The 23,288-nt window shown below is 39.5% G+C and overlaps 1 protein-coding gene and 1 long non-coding RNA gene across 11 annotated transcripts in view; one reads left to right on the top strand and one right to left on the bottom strand.

Moving 5' to 3' along the window:
* The window catches only part of LOC120400567, a 118,938-nt gene that overhangs the window by 44,813 nt on the left and 50,837 nt on the right, over positions 1-23,288 (bottom strand). For all 9 annotated transcript variants that reach the window (XM_039529286.1, XM_039529283.1, XM_039529290.1 and 6 more), the window contains 3 exons: positions 13,397-13,483; positions 10,855-10,993; positions 5,587-5,687 (listed from right to left, as the gene is read on the bottom strand). In XM_039529286.1, coding sequence (XP_039385220.1) covers positions 5,587-5,687; positions 10,855-10,993; positions 13,397-13,483 — 327 coding nt within the window. The remainder of the gene's footprint in view (positions 1-5,586; positions 5,688-10,854; positions 10,994-13,396; positions 13,484-23,288) is intronic.
* LOC120400568 overlaps positions 1-23,288 on the top strand; it is a 37,925-nt gene that overhangs the window by 10,441 nt on the left and 4,196 nt on the right. For both annotated transcript variants that reach the window (XR_005595897.1, XR_005595898.1), the window contains exons 3-4: positions 5,596-5,694; positions 21,377-21,528. This is a non-coding gene — a long non-coding RNA (uncharacterized LOC120400568). The remainder of the gene's footprint in view (positions 1-5,595; positions 5,695-21,376; positions 21,529-23,288) is intronic.

The following is a 23,288-nucleotide window of genomic DNA, read 5'->3' as shown; positions in this document are numbered from 1 at the left end:
AAGTGTATTTGTGTGACTTAACACATTCATTTATACACTGTGCTTGAAGGGTTATATATTCATCTCTGCGCAGACAGATAACACAAGGTCTATACACTGCTAATATTACACCTGAGCCCTCTTTTAAAATCTTAACTGGCGCATAGATCTTGTGCTAGTCCTCTGCACAGGGGTGAATTTCACCTTCTATGAATAAAGTGCTGGCGATAAAACTGGCAAGTGCAGATTATAGTAGACAACATTCAGTAGTGGAGCAGAGCAAGAGGGAAACATGAACATTGCCTACAAATTAGATTCTTGGCAATGGCATACAATGGCTTTGGTCAGGTGACCCTGTTTAATAAAACCTGACTACATACTGCAATACAAGGGCCTGATACACTGTTCCACATGTATGCAGGACTCCCAGGGAAGCCCCTGACTGCAAACCCCTGACTGGCAGGCTGAGGCTCTTGAGAGTTTAAAGATTTTAATAGATTAACACATATATGCAAGAATAACTGTACAGGAAACTTTCCCCTCCAACCTGAATCAAAACGTTATTATTCCATTTCTTTATGTATTAACCATATATAGAGAACGACTCTAGGCGAGGTTGTGAAAAGCCTTTGGCTGCAATGCTACTAGTACACTAAATATACCCAGCTAAACCTCTTTCTTAGCAGACACAGCCAACACTCTCACCTAGATGTGACCATGTCAGAGAAATGTATATGAATTAAGAACAGCTGACTGACTCAATCCAGATAAGAGATAATACAGAAAGAGAGAAGAGACCTCTCAGGAGTTGGGTAGGACACTGTCCTCATCCTCCTCTTTCCAGTCACCAAGGTAATGTTGAAGTCCTGAGGTTCTCTTGGATTCAACATTGCTCCTGGATACTCATATAGCAAGAATGAAGAGAAATGCCTTCTTTCAAATTCAGTTCATCAGAAGTGTGTGCTCATTCCTCTCAATGACCCAGCCATTGATCCAGGCTTTTGTCACTTCCAGGTTCGATGCAGCACAATCGAAGGTCAAGTGGGAAACCTCCACTTGGGCAACACAGAGGAACCCACCTTTTAATAAAAAAAATAGCACATTCCAGTGTGCTCCAATAACTTCCCCATTACACTTCAGATCCACTTCAAGGTCCTGGCCCTACAGTTGCCTCAGAACCTTATGTAAGACCCAGCCCATGATCTCCATCCCTGACACAATGAGACAGCTCTACTTTATAATGACAAAAGCTGAAAGATCCTATGCTGAACTTTCGCAAGCAAGGGGCAGTGCCACTCTTTACCATTAGAGAGGATGACAAGCTCAAACCTGACCAGTTTTAGAGCACAAATGTAAGAACCATTATTTTGCCCTCTCAGAAACAATGGTGGAAGAATGGTGGAAGATGCAAAGTATTAACTAACAATGGCTGAATCAGAGAGTGGTGGACACTTTATGGACACAACTACTGCAATTGTTAATTTTGTAACTCATATCTAGATACCATGATGAGTGCATTAGAAATGCAAAGATAAAGAAAAGAAGATATTCTGATAACTACAGGTATCAAAATCTGACCTCACTTTGATATTATAACAATTCTGAATAGAGAGAATAAAAGCTATAATCAAATGTAACAGTATCAAATGCCTCTGCTTCATGCCACAGTTTTCACATAAAAAAAAGATTTTTAAGGTAAAATGAATTTAAAAAACCCAACATGTTAACTAGAGTTAATTGAAAAATTGTCATCAAAACATTTTTGGATGAAAGAAGTGTTTTTTTAACTATACCAAAGTTTTTGTGAGAACATTCATTCCCCCCTTTTCCTTCTTGCCACTAGGAGCAGAAAAATGGGTGGGGATAGGAAAAAGTGGAATGAAAAGTGTGTGTGTGGAGGAAGGGGGGGGAGATGAAGAGAAAAAAAAATAAAAACCTTGACATTTTTGTTGCAAAGAGATTATAGCCGCAAGTGCTTAAGTAAACTCTTCAGAGGGATTCCTTGGTTTTTTTTTGTCTTTTGTTTATAGGATAACATGCTATTCCAGGTGTGCCTGATTTCTTGCTAGCAATTGGCCACCCTGTCATTCACTAGTCTGGTCATACCCATATCACTCACTACTCATCAGTGCTGGACCAAGGAATCTGTGTGGGACAAAAAAAGTACTCTCAGTACTGACTGGGGGTGTGCGTATTGCTTCCTTTTAGTGGCAGGACCATGGACAAGATATCGGCACTCCTAGTTTTTGGAGTGGAAGGACAAGGCTCTAGCCTGAGCTCCCCAGATGTGTATGTATTTAGTAACTCTGTCTTCAGCACAGGGATTCATTACAACTGGACTGATTCTAGAGGGTTCAAATTTTGCATCATATCAGGAGCTCATTGCAGGACTGGGGCCTAGCATATAAATGAAAATAAATCTGATGACTACAGTCTAGCCCAGTGGTAGGCAACATGCGGCCCGTCAAGGTAATCCGCTGGCGGGCCACGAGACAGTTTGTTTACATTGACCGTCGGTAGGCACAGCTGCCCGCAGTTCCCAGTGGCCGGGAATGGTGAACCGAGACCACTGGGAGCTGCGGGCAGCCGTGCCTGCAGACGGTCACTGTAAACCATTGGGCTAGCCCCTGGTAGGCATCTAGACTTACAGTAAAACGCCTCTTCTCAGTTTGGCATAATTGGTGAGCCCTACTCATAAGAGGCTCCAAACTGGAATAGCAGCAGTGTTGCAGGTCAGGACTGAGGGGCCTCAGAGGAATGCTGCAGAAAAGCTTGCACAGCAGCTGCTTGTGGTCTGGAAGTCTGAGTACAGGAGTGGGTGCCAGGAACTCCCCAGTTCTAATCTCAGCTCTGACAGTAATTGACTCTGTTATTTAACTTTCTCTAGCTGTAAAACTACGACTACACCTCTTTCCCCAGAATATTGTCAGTATTCATTCATGACTGTAAAGCGGTGTGAAGATCAAAAGCACCATGTAAACACATTGTGTTCTTATAGCTAGAACTTTCAAACTAAATATAAAAATAAGTAGGAACAACCTTGACTTTGGTATTCTATAATTCCCCAACCAAAAATATATAACTATTCTTGTTCTTGTTAGGTTGGATTATAGTTTGGTAAAATTAACAGATATGTTAGGCAGAAAAATCCATATGCAACTCTGCCCCCAGTTCATACATGCAATTAAGTCATATGCACAAATGAGGTAACTCCATTAACAAGGGATCAAATTGCACACAACTGTGCACAATTAAGTAATGGCATGTGCACACAACCAAACATCTAAATTGTCTGAAGACCTGCCCTAGACTGCAACATTTAATTTGGCATGAAAAGATGGAGACTGACAATATTTTTAGATTGTGTAGTAATAGAGTAAAAAGAACAGGAGTACTTGTGGCACCATAGAAACTAACAAATTTATTTGAGCATAAGCTTTCGTGGGCTACAGCCCACTACATCGGATGCATGCAGTGGAAAATACAGTAGGAAGATTATATATATACACACATATATACACAAACATATATACACACACACACACACACACACACACACACACACACACACACAGAACATGAAACAATGGGTGTTACCATACACACACTAACGAGAGTGATCTCTCTCTTGATCACTCTCGTTAGAGTGTGTATGGTAACACTCATTGTTTCATGGTGTATGTGTGTGTGTGTATATATATGTTTGTGTATATATGTGTGAATATATATAATCTTCCTACTGTATTTTCCACTACATGCATACGATGAAGTGGGCTGTAGCCCATGAAAGCTTATGCTCAAATAAATGTGTTAGTCTCTAAGGTGCCACAAGTACTCCTGTTCTTTTTGCGGATACAGACTAACACGGCTGCTACTCTGAAACTAGTAATAGAGTGTAATTTCTTTCATCACAGTGTAAACAGGCTTAAGGTGTCCAGTATATGAAATGTCTTTTGGACAGAACTGACTTCATTAAATTAAAAAACAGACAGATGTAACCACTAAATCCATAATCATAGGACTCTTTTTGACTTCTCTCCAGAGCATGTAGTACCCTGGAAAAGAATGCAAACTGCAAATTAAACCTTCAGTTACATTCAGCAACCTGACAGACTGTCCCAAGAAATACTGCTATGTCTAGCAGATTGGAAGAGTGATGTGTTCATTGCACAGAGGTGTGAAGGACCCAGCCCACCCCAGCTCATCTCACAGGGCACAGCTGGTGAACTGTACACAAAGGGGGAAGCAAGTGGGAGGGGGAAGAAGGGGCCTGAGGTAAACTAGGAGACATCTTTGCCTTCCATCATCCACTCCCACCCTTTCCTTCCATGTAGTTTTGGTTGCCACATCACCAGAAAAGGATTTTCCACCCAAGCAGCATTCTTGGAAGTGCTGGATCAATTTGCGAAAAAAGTATAACAGGATCCAGCAGCAGTGAGCTTTCTCAGTGACGTTGGGTGTCCATCACTCACTCACTGCAACACAAGACCATCAGAAATCTTTCATTTGTGCTGAAGATCTCATTATGACTAATATTAAACAATTAGACACGTACGTCATAAGCAAAACGGAGTGTCCTCTGGGGCTGCAGCCAACTGGCATACAGGACACACTGCGCAATAGCGGATGGGAAGGAAAAATGTTGTACTGACGTACTAGGGAAAATTCTGTTGACCAGCTCTCTCTTTTTTTTTTAAAATCAGCTTCTCCCCTCAGAAAATGCTTCTTCCAAGCACCTGCCCTCCTCCTTCATGTATAGACCCTCAGACTTCCCCATCAGCTCCATTCTCCACAGACACTGTGCGTGAAAGGCAGAAGACGTAGGATATAGACAGGGAGGTGATCCTCCCAGCTGTAGGAGCACCTCATTTTTACACAGTGCTTTTTGTTGTTGTTGTTTAAAAGCAACTTTCGGAACTTTAAGTAAGCATTGTTAATTAATCCTTACAACACCCTATAAGATAGGTTATCACTGACTGTGTCTGTAAAATGGGAATTACACAATAGTAACTTCATTCTCAAAGAGCCGTAAAATGAAATGACAATCCCAAGCCAGTCTTCTTCTGGCAGGGAAGGAAGAGTGAGATCTATTCATTCTTATTCTTTGCTTTTGGGAAGTGCTCCAGGACTGACATTATGGTGATGGGCACAAATATAAAAAACTGGAAGGACAGAGAGTGGGACAGATTCTCAAATACAGTCTGCCCCCTTTGTGCTACTCGGTATCTTCCTGGGAGGGGGACCCTCAATGGATGTAAAGCCAGTAAAGCCAATGTTTCAGCCAGCCCCATTCCCCCCCAACCCAGGTGCAGGGTGCATACCGCAGAAGGAGCTGAGAAGGGGCAGAGAAGAAAGCTCCTAAGGAAATATATGCCAGTGGCCTAAGTTGAGCAGCCTCCTAGAGCAGCTCCCACCTGGACCATTGCTGGTGCAGACTGGGCCATGGAATCAGTTATGGCTGCATCCCAACAGCTCCCCCTGCCACTCTCTTACACCAAATAGAGTTTGGACGCAGGGGAGCATCAGTCCTAGACAGAGCAAGAACTAGGTCATTAAAGTAGCATTTTTTGAAAGCACAAGTTTCTTAAATACAAAACTGTTACTTACCATTTTCAGCTGCCCACATTGGTTGCTCAGAAGGACATTCGCTGACTGTGCTGCACTGGTTCTCACAACAGGATGTGAAGGAAAAGACTTAGCTGCAACCACTGTAAGGTAACATCAAAATCTCAGTAACAAAATGTTATGGAGCCCAGCGAAACCTTGTTCTGGGTTGAGTTAAAACCTCATTGAAATAGATAGGCGTAAACTCACGCTTCAATTAACGTGACTATAAGGAAAAGCCCCCACCTAAGACAAAAAGAGTATCAGGGAGCTTTTGCTGAGTATCGTTTTGGGTAGGGGTATATATCTGTGTGGAAAGCCAGAACAGACAAAAACAAAAACTGGGAATGACAGAGAGAGGGAGGGAGAGAGCGAACAGCTGAAAGCCTGGTGGTTGTCCTTGGGAAAAAAACATGGGGAGAGGTTTTTGGGTCAAGTGTGCAGGCTGAAATGAGTGAGTTCTTGGAGCTATGAGTAAAAGAAACTGTTTCCTGCTATTTGAGTCATTCAGAGAGACAGAACTTTGTACATTCTTTGTAGCTAAACAAAACTGCATCAAAGAAATACCCAAATATCACCAATTTCTCCCCCTAACTGGAACAGCCTGCTAGACCTAGAATATTTGACTAGCCACTCTGGTCAACAGGGATAACAGTAATAACAATTTCTCCCTGTGTTATAATCTTGCCTCTCAACTAAAATGTGATTTTTTTTTAAATTGTATTGACTCAATATAACGTATCTTCCTATTTGCTCGAGTCTTGAGGATTCACTCTTTCCACTTTAACTTCAAGAACTTGCAACTCCAATTCTAGCCTCAAACCATGTTTATGGCAAACATTTTCTCCCAATCTTCCCAGAGTAAAGGGTCAAATCACCCCCTTCTGTGGAAAAACTCACCAAAGGGAACAAAACCCCCATCAAAGAGCAAAATTGCTATTTTGACACACTGAAAACCAAGCTGAGTGTCCTCTTTGAAAGGGGAGTGGAAGAAGAGAGAAACCAGCAGCCACATGGACAAGGCAAGGGCCGGGGTTTGACCTTGGAATCATAGACTTTAAGGTCAGAAGGGACCATTATGATCATCTAGTCTGAGCTCCTGCACAATGCAGGCCACAGAATCTCACCCACCCACTCCTGTATCAAACCCCTAACCTGTATCTGAGCTACTGAAGTCTTCAAATCATTTAAAGACTTCAAGGTGCAGACAATCCTCCAGCAAGTGACCCTTGCCCCATGCTCCAGAGGAAGGTGAAAAACCCTCAAGGCCTCTGCCAATCTGCCCTGGAGAAAAATTCCTTCCCGACTCCAAATATGGCAATCAGTTAAACCCTGAGCATGTGGGCAAGACTCACCAGCCAGACACTCAGGAAAGAATTCTCTGTAGTAACTCAGATCCCACCCCATCTAACATCCCATCACAGGCCATTGGGCATATTTACTGCTAGTAGTCAAAGATCAATTAATTGCCAAAATTAGGCTATCCCATCATACCATCCCTTCCATAAACTTATCAAGCTTAGTCTTGAAGCCAGGTATGTCTTTTACCCACACTGCTCCCCTTAGAAAGCTGTTCCAGAACTTCACTCTTCTGATGGTTAGAAACCTTCATCTAATTTCAAGTCTAAACTTCCTGATGGTCAGTTTATATCCATTTGTTCTTGTGTCCACATTGGTATTGAGCTTAAATAATTCCTCTCCCTCCCTGGTATTTATCCCTCTGATATATTTATAGAGAGCAATCATATCTCCCTCAGCCTTCTTTTGGTTAGGCTGAACAAGCCAAGCTCTTTGAGTCTCCTTTCACAAGACAGGTTTTCCATTCCTCGGATCATCCTAGTAGCCCTTCTCTGTACCTGTTCCAGTTTGAATTCATCCTTCTTAAACATGGGAGACCAGAACTGCACACAATATTCCAGATGAGGTCTCACCAGTGCTTTGTATAACGGTGCTAACACCTCCTTATCTCTACTGGAAAGACCTCACCTGATGCATCCGAAGACTGCATTAGCTTTTTTCACAGCCATATCACATTGTCGGCTCATAGTCATCCTGTGATCAACCAACACTTCAAGGTCCTTCTCCTCCTCTGTTACTTTCAACTGATGCATCCCCAGCTTACAATAAAAATTCTCGTTATTAATCCCTTGCACTTTTCACTATTAAATTTCATCCTATTACTATTACTCCGATTTACAAGGTTTACAAGTTTACAAGCATGCCCCACCCAAAATTCCACAGGAAATCCAGGCTCCAACCTCATGCAGCACATGGCCTGCTGCATGTTCTCCTGGGGACACCTTAAAAATGGCAGCATGGTTAGTTCAGTGGCTGTATTATCATTGATCCCCTGGTTTGTGGCTGCATAGTATTGCCCATCCCTCCCCACTAGAAGGTCCTAACAATGCTGCAAGATCAGTTCTACTAGGTTGTCCATTTACAAGTGAGGGTTTCACCGGGGCGCAGCCATATAGAACTTTGTCTCACAAAGGTAAGCGAAAACCAACACATCTTCCCTATGGATTAATACCATGCAAACCCAGGACATTTTACACATTTTCCAGAACCATAAATCCATCCCTAGCTCTTGATACAATGATCACGTGTACCAAAATCAGAGCCCAAGTTTATGAAAAGATTAATGAACTTCAGCCAACATTATGGCAAGCTTGCCTTGCATTTTGAGTTTGTAATGAAGCCTGACCTCGAGTACATTTCACCTATGCTTGGTCTTTGTTTATGAATATATCTACACACCTCTAGCTAATGTCATTCTAACACATTGGGATGTGACATTTATTCTTTTCTGACTAAAAAATATTCCATTTATTTTAAAGAAAGATTGTGCTATAGTCTTAGTCTCTAACACTCAAACTGTAGCAGCGAGGCACATGGCCCAGGTAAACCCTGCTCCAATTTAAATAGCCACGTATTAGTGACGGATTAAAACTTTTGTTAGAAAATATATAAGCTTATAAAACACAAATGATTAAATATAACACAACCATATCAGTTCATGTGTGTGTAAAAACTGTATTATAACCATGAATAGCAAAAGAAAAAAAAAGTATCAAATGACAATTGCCCGAGGTAAAAAACAGTTGGGGGTTAATGGTCAAGTAAATAACTTTTCAGTATTTACTTTTTCTTTTTACTCTCCTTGGGCAATGGAATTAGACTTCAGATGCACTTATAATTCTAATCAGTTTCTCTTTCTTTCAGTTTAAAGAGGTTTTAATATGTAAAATAAAAACCAAACATATGTCTAAGTATTGTAGATGTATGCAAACAAACATAAAACTCATCGGTATATGTAAAATGTTATATAATATAGATGCTTTCTTGTTCTCACAAACAACACAAATCTGTTGCATCTTGGTTCATGGCAACTGCAGGAGAATATTTAAATAAAACTTTTAAAAATGAAATTTAAGACACATTCAAGAGTATTTTTATTTTCATTGGTCTCATTTTCAATGTCCGTTGCACATCTGCACCCCAAGTTTGCATGCACAATCATAAAGATTGATAGTCATTTGCCTAGGTTATATTCATATTTGTGTGTGCACAATTATGCACTGGACTTTTGAAAATCAGGGCCACTGGGTTTTGCAAGGCCTTTTAAAAATGTAATCTATTTACTATAGATTTTATATATAAGCAGAATACAAAAACGTAACTGAACATACTCAGTTTAGATTTTTAAGTTTTGTAACATTACTGCATTCCCTCAATTGTGTTTAGATGCTAAAAAAATTAAGGTGGAAGAAACAGTTGGTTCTCAAGCATAAATTGCCCTGTTGGGTTCTCTGCTGTAGTTTTGTTTGCTGTGAAAATGGGATTAAATAAAGGGAAAATGTATTTATATTGTGCTTGATTCAATGCCCACTGCAGTCTATAGGGGCCTTTCCATTAACTTCAGTGGGCTTTGGATCAGACATATTATGATGATGCTCATGAGTCAGATTCTCAAAGATTCAATAGGAAAATGGTTTATGACAGGGATAAAAGTGATTCAAGTATAGAGTTTTCATACTCTTTGGCACCAGACTTGTAGACTAGACACAGATAAATAGTAAATGTAATAAATGTTATTTTTATTATAGTAGCACTCAGAGGTCCCAATAAATCAGAGCCCCATTGTGCCACAAATTAAGATACACTGCAGATTCTCTGCTGGCATAGACTGATGAAGCTCCCATGAAATCAATGCATCTACACTGATTTATATCAGCTGATGATCTCTCTCTCTGACTCTCTGAGGTTGAATCCTACAAACAGGTATGTGTGTAATTTTATTCATGGGAGCAGTCTCGTTTAGTTCAGTGGTACTACTGACATGAGTAAATTTACCCATGTGCATGTTTGAAGGATCGAGGCCTGAATTAAGACATGATGCGACAAATGGGCGCAAAACAAATGGAGGGAGTGGAGGAGGAAGGGCCAGGGTAACAATGAGAGAAACACATGGTTATATAGACTACCTATGAGCACAACTTGGTTGCAGTGTTGTTATAGCCGTGTTGGTCCCAGGATATTAGAGAGACAAGGTTGGTGAATATCTTTTATTGGACCAACTTCTGTTAGTGAAAGAGATGAGCTTTCAAGCTACACTGAGCTCTTCTGCAGGTGTGGGAAAAGTCACAGTTGGCAACAGGTTTCAATTATTTTTTTAAAGGATAGAATTGTACAAATGATATTAATGATCGCAATAATCTTATGTTGACTAATTATTTCCTCATTTTCCTCCCTCAAATGATGATGAGTGCAATACAAGATTAAAATTAGTGTTAATCCTAAAACCAGTTTTTTCAAATACGTCTTAGGCTGTTTAGGGATTCCATTTACAAAATAACATTAAGACTTACATCTGTACACACTAGCTTTAGTGTTTCTTGTTCCTTATGATTACTAAAACCATGTTTCTTTAAGAATTTTTTTGCCTCTATTTTAAATTTAATTTCTTTTTCCTTTTCTTCTTTCTAAATCCAAGATTTTTGTTATTTTACAAACATGAGGGAAAAAAGGTGATATATAGCACTGATTTGAAGGGGTAAAATTTCACAACTTACTTAGCCAGATTCTCAGCTGGAATAAATCAGCATTGTTCCATTGACTTCAATGGAGCTATATTAGTTTACACCAATTGTGAATCGAGTCTCTTATTTTGATGTCTTGTTACAGATATTACATTTTAAAATCAGATTAAAAAATAATAAAAGTAAGCTCTTAAAAGTATTCAGAAGAGACAGTGTGTGTAAGAAACCCAACTTTTTAATTTTATATCCTGAAGTTTTTCTTTAAGCCGTGAACCGTGAGTGCCCTCTAGGATCAGTGTCCAAAAGTCATCATAATCTTGCTTGTTCTTTAAGATTCCATGTCTAGTTAACTCATTCTGCAATCCTATAATCTAAAAAAAAAAAAAAAAAAAAAAAGTGAATACAGAACTTACTATTCTGAATTCTTATGTGCAACAAAGCCAAATATAAAATTCTCAAACAACGGGCCAACTCCTGTACTGGTTGATGCAGTGCATATGAGCAAAGAAGCTTGCTGATGTGCCCTTTACATTGGAGAAGCTGCTAGTGTGGGCAGAATTTCTCAGTGATCCACTGGGATATAAAACTAAAGTGGGACAGATCTTACTGCTTCACTAAGAAAGGCCAAAGCCCTTTTCCTCCCCCACCTCCATCCCCCGCCCCATATGTGCTAGCTCAGTGGTTTTCAACCTGTAGGGTCCACAGACTATGTCTAAGATTTCTAAAGGGGTCTGACCTCCATTTGAAATTTTTTTTTTAGAGATCTGTAAATGAAAAATGGTTGTGCTAGCTAATGGTGATGAGATCTAGACATAATCTGAAAAAATAAAATGGACTATGTCCCCCTGGGGTTGTGGTCACTGGGCCGTCGTGTTAGGTAAGAGTACATTCCATCAGAGAAGCGTACACTATACAGGTATCCTAAGTGGCTACTTGTACAGGCGAAGCGGTTCTCTATATCTTCTTTCCCCACCGGTACCCCATCACTGTAGAACATGGGGTTAAACCCTGGAACTTTAAATCTAAATCCTGTTCCTTTAATACTGGAGAAACTTCCTGGAAATCACACCAAATTAAAGATTCAGTGTCCAATAAAGATTCTCTCCAAATGGCACAGTTAGCATGTGTGATGCCATGAAGATACTTCAACTGTAAAGTGTAGGCACATTTGTATTTTATGTCATTATAAGCAGTATGCCAGTGACAAATGTATGAAATGGAGTTGAAATAGACTTAAGTGGAGATCCTGGAATTTAATTTATTTTCTCTCTCAGGGACTTAAAAAAAACCCCACCTCCTCATGATCCCACCAGCTATGCTACTGTTCACACCCTAATCCAGCTCTTCTCAATCCAGTTCAAACAATCACTTTCTGTTTAAAAATAGAAGTCAGTATTAAGCACTGGAGCTGTGGATGGATGGCTTCAGTTGCTTTTCCCCCCAAGCAGAGGGCATAAAACTGAAATTTGCATATGCCTAAAATAAGTGATTAAAATGACCAAAAATAAAATCACAGGACGTCAATTTCTTCAAGTACCAGGAGGTAGCCATGTTAGTCTGTATCCACAAAAACAAGGAGTCTGGTGGCGCCTTAAAGACTAACAGATTTATTTGGGTATAAGCTTTCGTCAGTAAAAAAACCCACTTCTTCAATCATTCAATCTCAACAGAAAATACTCTTTGCATTTTCACATGTAGCTTCATTTTATTTTCCTCAGTCAGTTAGTTAGCAAGAGAGCTACACTAAACCAATTTGTCATCCATTCTGCCTGTCACATGGGAAAGCACTGGCCACAAATAAATCAAGGATCACAAGGACAAAATGCATAACATTACATGGAAATCTAACCCCCTTCAAATCAATTTGCTCTGTATCACAGAACATTGACACCTTGACAGAAATAAACAAAACGTTAAGAAAGTTAAGGTATCACCACTGCATAGATGGCTTCCAAACTTAATTTTATCACGAAGAAATTGATCCAATCCCCTGTGGCTATACACTGTTTCCCCATATAAAAATATATATACACATAAACTAAAGTGAAAAATCTGCATTTGAGAAAGAACTTCTAGATATGCAGATTAAGGGTCGGTTCCTAAAGAGAGGCATAGATAAGATGCATTTTCTCAAGGGTCTGTGAGTTGCTGTTTAGGGTCCATTTGTAATTCAAAAAAAAAATCATTGTAGGAAGAGCAGATGACTCGGGAGAATGAGATTGGGAGCTTTTCACTAGTTCTAATTTTACCCAAGTCAATAGTGACTAAAATCAGTTACTCTTCAACAGCTGTTCTGTGGCTTATTTTAAATTAGTAGTTTCAATCCTTTTCCTAATGCGTAAGTGTCCACATTACAGCTGGCATTATCCAGCACTCTTATGGGTGGTCTCAACTGGGAGGCCAAGGACTGAATGGGAATGAGGTTTGAAATATTTTGTCTTCTGCTGATCTAGAGTGAAGGTATATTTGTGTGCAGTGTGGGAAAGCCCAAAATGCTGCAATCTGTACCTGCTCTGTTGATAATCAGAGGTTTTCAGTGCGCAAGGCTTTCAGCCTGGCACCTTTCAGAAGCATTAAACTCAATAATAAATTGAGATTTATGGGTGATGGTGGAAATTTTAGGCAAATGGCATTCTTTAAAGAGACAATATTATGCACTCATTTAATATGTCCAAACGGAGGTTTATAGTAGACACAATTGCTCCAAATCCTTAAAAAAAAACCCACAATATTTATAACATTTGCTAAAACAATTCAGAACTCTTGCAGCATACCAGGTAATTACTGGACTGTGGAATAGACTTGAGGTACTTAGCATCGTGAGACAATTTGCAGTAGGGCACTTGATGTCCAGGGGTACACTTAAAAGAAAGATAAAGTTTTGGTCAGTATTTTTTTTTCCAGTAGCTGGGAAACAAAGCACAAAACAAATGACAAGTAAACACTCAGCCACAGGAAGCCATTAACAACAGTGGGCACCAATTAGGACCCAGCAGGTATTCCTAACACCGCCTGGTGCTCTAGCTCCGCCTCAAATGCTTTGACATAACACTCACAAACTTAGGCTTAGGAAACAACAGGCTGTTTCATTTACTCAGCAATTTGTAGCCACATATTCCTGCTTATAGGCCCATAAACCTGTTTGTAGTCGTCTTCTGTTTCCCTTCAAGTTTGTGTCATTAGAAACTGCAATTACTGTCTACCCAAAGGAGAATACTTTCAAGGAAATAAAATAAAATGAAACTACTATGATCTCCTCTTTCTTTCTCTTGTCTCCTATTTCCATCCTCTCTTCTGCTAAGGAATGTAAAATGCAATGGCTGATTTAAGGAAAATCTATTCATGAAGAATATTTTTGCTAGTTTCCTCTTCTCACCACAGACTTTTTTTTTTAAACAAAGCAGAATTTTAAAAAAGCATAACTTGTTGGTTTTTTTTTTTAAAAAGGGGAAGAAAATGATTATTCTCAAAATTAAGCCATGGCCTTAAGTAATTACAAAGCGTTTGCACAACAAAACAAAATACACCTTTCCCCCCCAATCACAACCCCCCAAAAAAATAATAATAAAAAAATCAGTAAAGTAGTTGCAATTATAAAATGTGTGCATTAATTATAAAGATATTTTGCATCTCTATAGCATCTTCTATCCAAGAAACTCCAAAGAACCATCCAATCCCTTGAAAAACATTTATGAATTAAGCCCCACACAATGCCCCTGTGACAGAGGTAAAGAAGACTACCAAAAATACAAGATGTCATCAGTTTTTACTCTTGGGTCACAAGTCTTCAAAATAAGACTCATCTTCACTGCTTTAAAAAAAAAAGTATATTTTTTTTACCTCGGAATAACTAATGTGTGTGAGTTATCCTGAGGCAAAAACACTGAAGACCAGGAACTTTAGTTTTACCATAAAGTAATCTCAAGGAGGTAACCCCTGGAGGGAGTATAGCATTGTGCCTGGTCTTCAGTGTGTTTTCACCTCAGGATAGTTTATGTGCTCTAGTTACCCCAAGGTTAAAAAACAAAACAAAAAAAACCACCCCTTTCACACAACGCCCCCTCCCCCCCCAGACTTTTTTTAAGCAGGAAAGACAAGACCTAAGAGAGACTGGTAATTCCCAAAGCTATTGTGTCTGATTCTGTTCTCAGTTGTGCCAAGAATCAAGAGGAACTCCCTGGGAATTACACTATTGCAAAACCAGTGATAGATCAGAATCCAACTGATTTTTGAGGACTCTTCCTAGCACGCATCATAGTATATTCTGACCCTGTGAAGTGGGTAAAACAACCTACTGATGCCACTTAGTTGCCCATTTTCTTTTTCACTACTCGCTAACAGTAAAAGTTAATCAAAACATCAGTTAAAGTCACATAATTTCTTGATGCTTTCTTCGTATCTTAGTTAATTCATCTCGACTTTATTAACAGGCCAAAATAATAAAATAAAATAAAATAAAATAAAATAAAGAGGAACATAAGCGGAATAAAGAGGTGACTATAGTCTGAAATAATTTTGAACTCCCCAAGTCATTCAGATCCTATGATGCCTTAGGATACGATTCAGTCTTTGTCTTTAGTTTCCTGCATTTTTTCCTCTCTTTTTCAGGAAAGCAAATCTGCAATCATCAGCAGCTTAGCAAGTCAGCTTCCAACACAGCCTCACATTAAACCACCTGTCCAAGTTCCTTGTGGCATTTCTGGCCAGCTACTCACTTCAGGGAGCCCGTTGCCAGTTTTCATAAAAGTTTGCAACTCTAGCCTCTCAGAGCTCTATAGGGACAGTCCCCCTACCTGGTGGCTGCAGGAACCAAAAAGCTCCAGTAAAATGTGACTAGCAGCAGCAGTGGGGACAAGTCTGCAACAGAGCTTCAAGATTTCATGTAAAATGCATTTGGAAAGAACATCTAGATGCCTTGGGCCTTACGTGCACATCCTGGAACCAGTGTAAATAGATATATAGTACACAGATGCTCTTCAAACTCCCCACCACTTGGCCACCCTAGAAGGATAATCACTCAATACCTCAGAATCCCAGTTTGTGCTGATGGCTCAGTGTGTCAGATGATGGAACGCAGCTGGCAGGCTTCCAAGCACTGATGTAATGTAACAGGGCCCATGCATTGTTGAGGTGCTACTTCTCTGCATGCTGGGCATTAGTGAGGTGTTTCCACTACTGAACTGCAGGTTAGGGAGGCCTTGGTGCCACAGGTGCAAAGGGAATCAACGGCAGAAACGTGGGCACTAAATTGTCAGAGCCTCAATGGTGACCCAAGCAGGCCTCAGCTCCTTTGGCTCCCTGTGCACCTAAGCTCAGAGCCAGGAGTCTTTGCAGGTGCCAAGGCTCCTAGTGAATAAGAGTTCCTCCCAGCACATCAGGGAGCTGCACTGAGGAGCCTTTGCAGTGTCAAGACTGACACATGGAAGCAGAGGAATTCTGTAGCTGGAGTTTGAGTTACTGACCCCCTCCAGGCATTGAAATGGTACTGTCACTTGGAAAGACAGGCAGATGCTTTGCAGGTGGGGAAACTGAGGCACGGAGAAATTGAAGTAATTTGTCCACAGTCAGAGAGAACTCCTATGGCAGGGCAAGAAATAGAACCCAGAGCTCTTGATACCTGGCTCTGTACCTAACCACAAGCACAATCATCCTCCCTTACTTTATATCCACCAGGGGCAAAGCTGTAGTTTAGTGCAGGGGTAGGCAACCTATGGCACACATGCCCAAGGCGGCACGCAAGCTGATTTTCAGTGGCACTCACAGTGCCTGGGTCCTGGCCACCAGTTCAGCGGGGCTCTGCATTTTAATTTAATTGTAAATGAAGCTTCTTAAGCATTTTAAAAACCTTATTTACTTTACATACAACAATAGTTTAGTTATATATTATAGACTTATAGAAAGAGCCCTTCTAAAAATGTTAACATGTTTTAGACTGGAAGGGACCTCTAGACATCTAGTTTAGCCCCCTGCATTGAGGCAGGATTAAATACACTATAATTATTATAGCTGTTTGGTGCAGGATACACCAAACCTCTAAGGTGCCTGCAGCATGCCAGGTTACTGCGAATTGGAGGCAAGAACTGTTCTAGTTGCTGAAACACCTACATCTTGTAGGCACTACAGTAACCACTCGCACACCTGGTTCAGTGAAATGATATTTTAGTAGCGCTGGGAGGAAAGGTAATAACTGCAGATACTCTCGCTATAGAGTCTTAAACAATTAAAGTTCAAGTGAGCAAGAGGGGTTCTTGTTTGGGTTCCTGGGGCAGGAAAGTCAAGAATCAGGGCTCTTCTCTAGTCCAGTCTCTATCCCACCAAACCGGACCTTGCAGGTTTCCAGGCCAGGCTTAGTTAGCGTCTCTCATTGTGGCCCCAGTGCACCATCACCTACTACCTAGGCCTCCACTGATGGGGATTCCACAACTTCCTTATGTAACATATCCCAGTACCTAACTATCCTTATCGTTAGAAAGTATTTCCTAATATTTAATCTAAACATCCCTTGCTGCAAATTAAGACAATTACTTCTTATCCTACAGGTTAGATCTTTTATGCAGTGAAAGAGACACTTTTGAAAATCCCAGCCTATATACTTTTATATAAGTAGAATAATACAGTATAAAGAATTAAATGCACACAGATACACACACATACGCATGAGATATTTTCTTTATACTCATGAAGGAATTCAAAATTTAAATCCCTCACTGAAGAGATATGTACAGTCTCAACTATACCATCCATTATACCTTTGTTTGACTCCTCTTAAAAGCTACAATTTTTTCTTCTAACCCCTCTTTCGTTTGCTATCTCATTTCATCTGACATTACACTATCAATTTACTATATTACACAGAGGATTTTTCTCTTTAGTTCTCCTTATTTTCAGTGCTGCAAGCTTTTTGGTTAGATTTAATTTACAACAATATATTCATTATACAAAAATATGTCTCTAGTAAAAAAATAAACTAACAATTGCCTCAATTGTTATTTACTTCACCTTTGTTATTAAAGCAGCCACAGTTATTTCTCCCTCCCCATGTCAGTGAAGCAAATGCAAGAAGATCCTCCCACAAAAACATAATCCAGAACAAAAAAAAACCCACTCAAACCATTGGGAAACTGAAAATCTTCTACCTCTTTAAATGCAGAACCTGTTTTATGCCACTGTTACTTACATTAGTTAGTGTGTGATGTTTAAAATTAATACTCATTTTGGATCCAGTCCTGCCATTCTTACTCAGACAAAACTCCCACTGCAGTCAGCAGGAGGGTTAAGGACTTCAGGGCTGTGCTCTTGATACACACAATCTACATCATACTGAAAATTCAGAACTCAGATAACAAGAAAGCAAGCAGAGCACTCGCTCCTTCATCAGCCAAATGTGTGACATCGACCTGCTGAATATGTGACTATGACCCAAAATGAAGTACACACACCCAAAACCAGATTGAGAAAGGCATGATAATGATGTAGAGTTAATTAATTTATTTTTTCCTATAGGCATCCATTATCTTCTGATTCAGGACTTTCACTTCTGATGTTAATTATTTGTAAGCGGGGAAAAAAAATACAGAGCTGACACCAGGTTAGCATCAAATGAAATTAGATGTGGATCTGAAGTCTGATGTGCCTTGTAAATATTTACCTTTGAGAGGAATGAAAGAAAAATGTAAACTTAAAACCCAGCCTTCAATCACGTTTCTGTGCCTGGTTGAGGTAGTTTGTTATACCTACAACCACAGTGTTTTGATCCAAGGCAGAGTGGCTTAAATTATTGAAGGTGTAAAGTCTCATATCACACAGAAGCCTATATAGATGTTTCATTGTATCACTTTAACCACATTTGTAGGCCCTGTCATGTTAAGGACAGGAGCAAAAAGCCATAATTTACTCATCAATTCATCACAGCCTAACCCTGCCTTATCTTAGCTTTATGGTCCCCTCCAGTAATGCGAGCAGAGAGAAAGATTGGGCAGACCAGGGCTGTAAAAGAGAGCGAGAGAGAGCGAGTGCACACGTGCAACAGTTCGCAGCATGATTCCTAATTAACCTAGCTCATAGAAACCCACAGGATTGGGGACCTGAAGAGTGGCATACAAAGAGTAGAGCCAAGCAGCAGCTGCATTCTGAGCATGGTCACCTCCAGATCCCATGTATAACTTATGTATAGTTACAAAAAGCCTTAAGATCTTGGTTCAGAAAAGCATTGAACTCATTGGTACAAAAACACGTTTAAATGATTTGCTGAACCAGGGCCTAACTTTGAAGGGTTCTCACTCTCTCGCTTGTACAGTGCCAGCAGCACCAGGAGGTAGCCAATGGCTAAAACTGCTCCCTAAAAGCTATCTTACGGGGGAGGGGCCACTTTGCAGATCCCTGAAAAGACACTAGGATCTGTGAGGCTGAGAGCAAGCCCCCACTGCAGCCTCTCAAATTTGTACCCACCAAGGGGAGCATTAGAAGGAAACTCCATGAGGACCTCTGTCCCCCTCCTACACGTTTCTCCACAGGAGGGTAAGACATGGCCCAAAGTCTGTGTATTACCTTATTTGTTTAAAATAAAAAGATACAGAGATTGTAGATGGACATTTTGAGCTGATCCCATGTTAATGCATTACATAAACTAGTCACCGAATTGAAGACCAAATACTGTTTCAATTTTTCCATCAATATTATGGACTCAATAGATCATGTACTTAATATTGCCTCATGCGCACAGCAGATGCTTCAAAAGCATTGAAATTAGCACAGAGCGGGATGCACATCTTTGCACCTTATTCCACAGAACTAATGCCATATATTGTGTCAACAGGTATCTAGGGAGTCCTCAATCTGCAAAGCATTGACAAAAGAATCTAACAACTGTGTTTCAAAGCATGTTTATGCTAATCCATTAATCTGTGGATGTGATGATTAATGCTGCATACTAAGGATTCTTATGAAATTTCTGATGAAAAATAAAGTTCATTTGTAAGTGCAGAAAACTCTCCAAAAGGGACTAACTGCCTGAAAAAAAATCTTTAATACGAGAAAAATTTTACATCCAATTTAAAACTGTGGGGGTACGGGGAGCTTAATTTTGGTTTTAGAATTCTTTGTTTGACAACCACCACAATTATTTTATCTAAAATTTGTTTATTTTCCCTCCCCAAAAACCAAGCAACCACACACACAGGCTATCCTTGTGTGTGCTGAAGTTCAACTCAGAGAACATTTCTAACACAACATTATAACAGCAAACACAGGCGTTCATAACAGAAATGCTGAAATAATTTACACTAAAACATCTATGCAGATGTGGATGCCTATAATTATTAGTATATTCTTATGCAGAAGATCTGTGTTTCCATGAATTTTCATTCTCTGTTGGTTTGTTTTCATATTAACCTTATACATTTTGCAGTGCAGAAATATACCCAGTTTAATAAATATTTAAGAAGCTATTCATTTTAAGAGCGGAAAAATTAACACAGTGCCCATTTTTACAACTTGGGACCCCAACGCTACAACATCTGAGAACATAAGATTTGCATTGATCTGTCTAGGAGTGGCATAGGGTGGGGTAAAGTGGGGTCTATATTTTCCACTCAATGTATGGCTTTCATTCACATTAACACTGAGTGGGAAATAGTCACATAAAGCCCCTAATCACTGATGTGTGAATAGAACCCATAATATAAAGCATTAGCATAGTTTTACAAATCTGAATGACAACTTAGTAATTGGATGCAGTGACTTTCCATGGGTTTTTAGGCACGTTGGCATGGCAGTGTGGGGGAGATAGAACAGAAACACTCTTGACTGCCTCAGTACAGTGGATAAACAAAGGACATCACTCTGTAGAGCTATTCATCCAACACTTTCACCAGCAATTAATTCACTAAAGTTAGAAAAAAGGTAAGAAGCCACCACAAGATTCCAGAAGGTTTCGACAACAGACATTTATGGTTTTAAAACGCTAGAAATAATTGTTTCTTAAAAAGAAAAAAACACATTTATTTAAATGCACAGATTGTTTATTTTTATTTAATATTAAAACTTCAGTTCCCTTAACTAAATGAAATTCTCATTCACCATTATGCTGCAAAATTATTTCCCACAATTATTTTCTGACTTCTTAAGAATATAGGGATGGACCTATACTTTGCTGGGCAGTATGCAAAATGACATATACCTATGCTCACATCATCTTGCATGCAATCCCCACTGAGGCAATGGTGAATCCCTGCTCCCAACACCCCTCTCCACATAGCGCCATAGCTTGCAGTGATTCATATATGGGGGCCAAGTAGCCAGGACTGGATTCAGAGAACAACTTTTCGAACGAGCTTTGAGAGAGAGGGGAATTCATTCTCTTCTGCAGCCAGCCAGCAGAGTCAAATTGCATCATAGAACAAGACATGTGATGGTGCGCGGGCTGGCGGATCAGAGAAGTATATATGTAGTGAGTGTGGGACCCCAAGAAGGGTTAAAGCTAAGGCTGGCCTTGAGAAAAAAAATACATATATGACTAATTCTACAGACCCGCAGAGTCCTCACTCAGGGAATACACCATTTGAGTGGGAACTTTCCTGTTAAGGAATGAAGGTATGGGATTATTAGTGAATTAGAACAGCATTTCCATCAGTTTCAGTTGCTAAATGCTTCAGGTAATATTTTTACACTAATATTTTCATTGATTTGCATAAGCATAAACATTACAGTGCACGTCAATAAATGCAATCTAAAATTGTTGTGCTCTTCAAATTTAGCCAGCTCTGATTATCACAACTGCAAAACAGAATCATCCATGAACAACTGTACAAAGGAAAGCAGAATGAATACAAGAACACTTCCAGAAACAACCTCCATGGGAGAAGGTACTTCGATATACAGGGGATGAGTACAGCATAAATACAGGCAGGTTAGGCAGACAGTGTTCTGTCAATTTTATATTGTTTTCTATTTACAATTTTTAAAAATGTATTGTTAATTTTAAAAAATGCTGTTAGTCACGTTCCAAGTTGGTTCTCTTCTAATTGAAAAGAATTAATTATGCAGTCATCAGGTGGTCACTGTATGTGACTTTACAACTATTACAGGACTTGCCTAGACACAAAACTTGCACTGGTTTAACTACAAGTGTATTTTACAATTAATTCAGGCTCTCTCTACGCTAGAGATCTTACAGCAGCACAGCTGTACCAATGCAGCTGCGTCGCTGGACGATCTCTCATCTAGTCGCTCTATGCTGGCGGGAGAGAGCTCCCTCCCCTAACATAGTGCTGTTCACACTACCATTTATACCAGCGAATCTCATAGCTCGGTGAGGTGTTTTTCACACCCCTGAGCGCTGTGCACACTACCACTTATGCCAGCAAAATTTATGTCGCTCAGGGGTAGGGTAGACATGGCCTCAGTTAAAGTGAGGCAGACCACTGTGTAGATGCTCTTATTTTAGTTTAAGAGTGGCTTTTATGGATTTAGCTTAAATCAACTGGTTACTAACTTAGGCTAGAAAGAAATAAGCCATTCCTAAATTGAAGTGTCTACATACGGTTTTTCACTGCAGTACCTAAGTTTTAAATTAGATTGTTGTAATTTTCCTATGTAAATAAGCCATTAGACTCTCAGAAACAAAACTTGCTACTGCCGTCGGGCATATAAACAAAAACATTTCTTTAAAATTCCGTTCTTGTTCATACTTATTGATGTTGGGTGTATGCATACTTTGTCACAGCAACAATTCATTATTCCTTTTTCATTTGAAAAAGGATCTAAATTGTTGCACTTTAAAATAAATGTTTATGTTATACAAGTCAAAGTTAAGATTCAGAACATTATGATTAAAGTACTTTCTTTCCTTTCAGTGGCTATGTGTCTGCAAAACATAGTTCACTGCAGTATTCTCCTGTTAAATGTGGAGAAGTGTTTCCTTTAGAAGAGGAAATTCTCTTAAGGAAGTTGTTTTAAGATAAATAAAAGTTCAGGATGAAGCCAGCAAAAGGTGTGAAGGATTTCTCTTTGATTTCCCAATTTGTGTATTTGGGCTCAGACACAGACTACATTTTATGCACATATTAATAGGATGCTAATACGTCTACAACTCTACTTTAACATGGACCTGTAGAGACAGCCTGATATGTGGCACCAAATATATTAACCTTCTTAAGTAGGGACATTTTGTTCCTTTCTTGTAAAAGAGAGAATCAGATCATGCCTTTTTAATTTTGAGTTAAGAAAGTCTTGCAAAGGCTGCCTATTAAGTTATTTTGATGTTTGACTGTTTAGCAGTGTCACTGACCAGTTAAAATTGTCTTTGAACATCAAGAGAAAGGAACCAGATCTGCCTAGAATAAACTTTAGTAGCATAGTCTCTTTATCAGTATTGTTATGGACAAGGAAAAAAAATGACTAAATTAGGAAAACTACTTATATCAAAGAGCTCATAAAAACAACATCAAAATAACGCAGCACTGAAGCTCATAGAACTGTATTTAAATGTTTGCTGAGGTCTCATGGAAAATTTTGAAAAACATTCGATTTAAAGACAATTCTGCTTATGTTTTCTAGATTTCTCTTCCCTTTGGTTGTTTTCTTAAAATTCCCTGGGAAATTCACATGAAACCAGGCCTCTGTTCCTCAACAGTTAATTTTATCCTGGCTAGTTACTTCTCAGCTAAT

Source organism: Mauremys reevesii, linkage group 3 (assembly GCF_016161935.1).
Source record: "Mauremys reevesii isolate NIE-2019 linkage group 3, ASM1616193v1, whole genome shotgun sequence".
NCBI lineage: Eukaryota > Metazoa > Chordata > Testudines > Geoemydidae > Mauremys > Mauremys reevesii.
The sequence above is the reverse complement of the archived record's forward strand: the minus strand, read 5'-3'. Positions and strand labels throughout refer to the sequence as shown.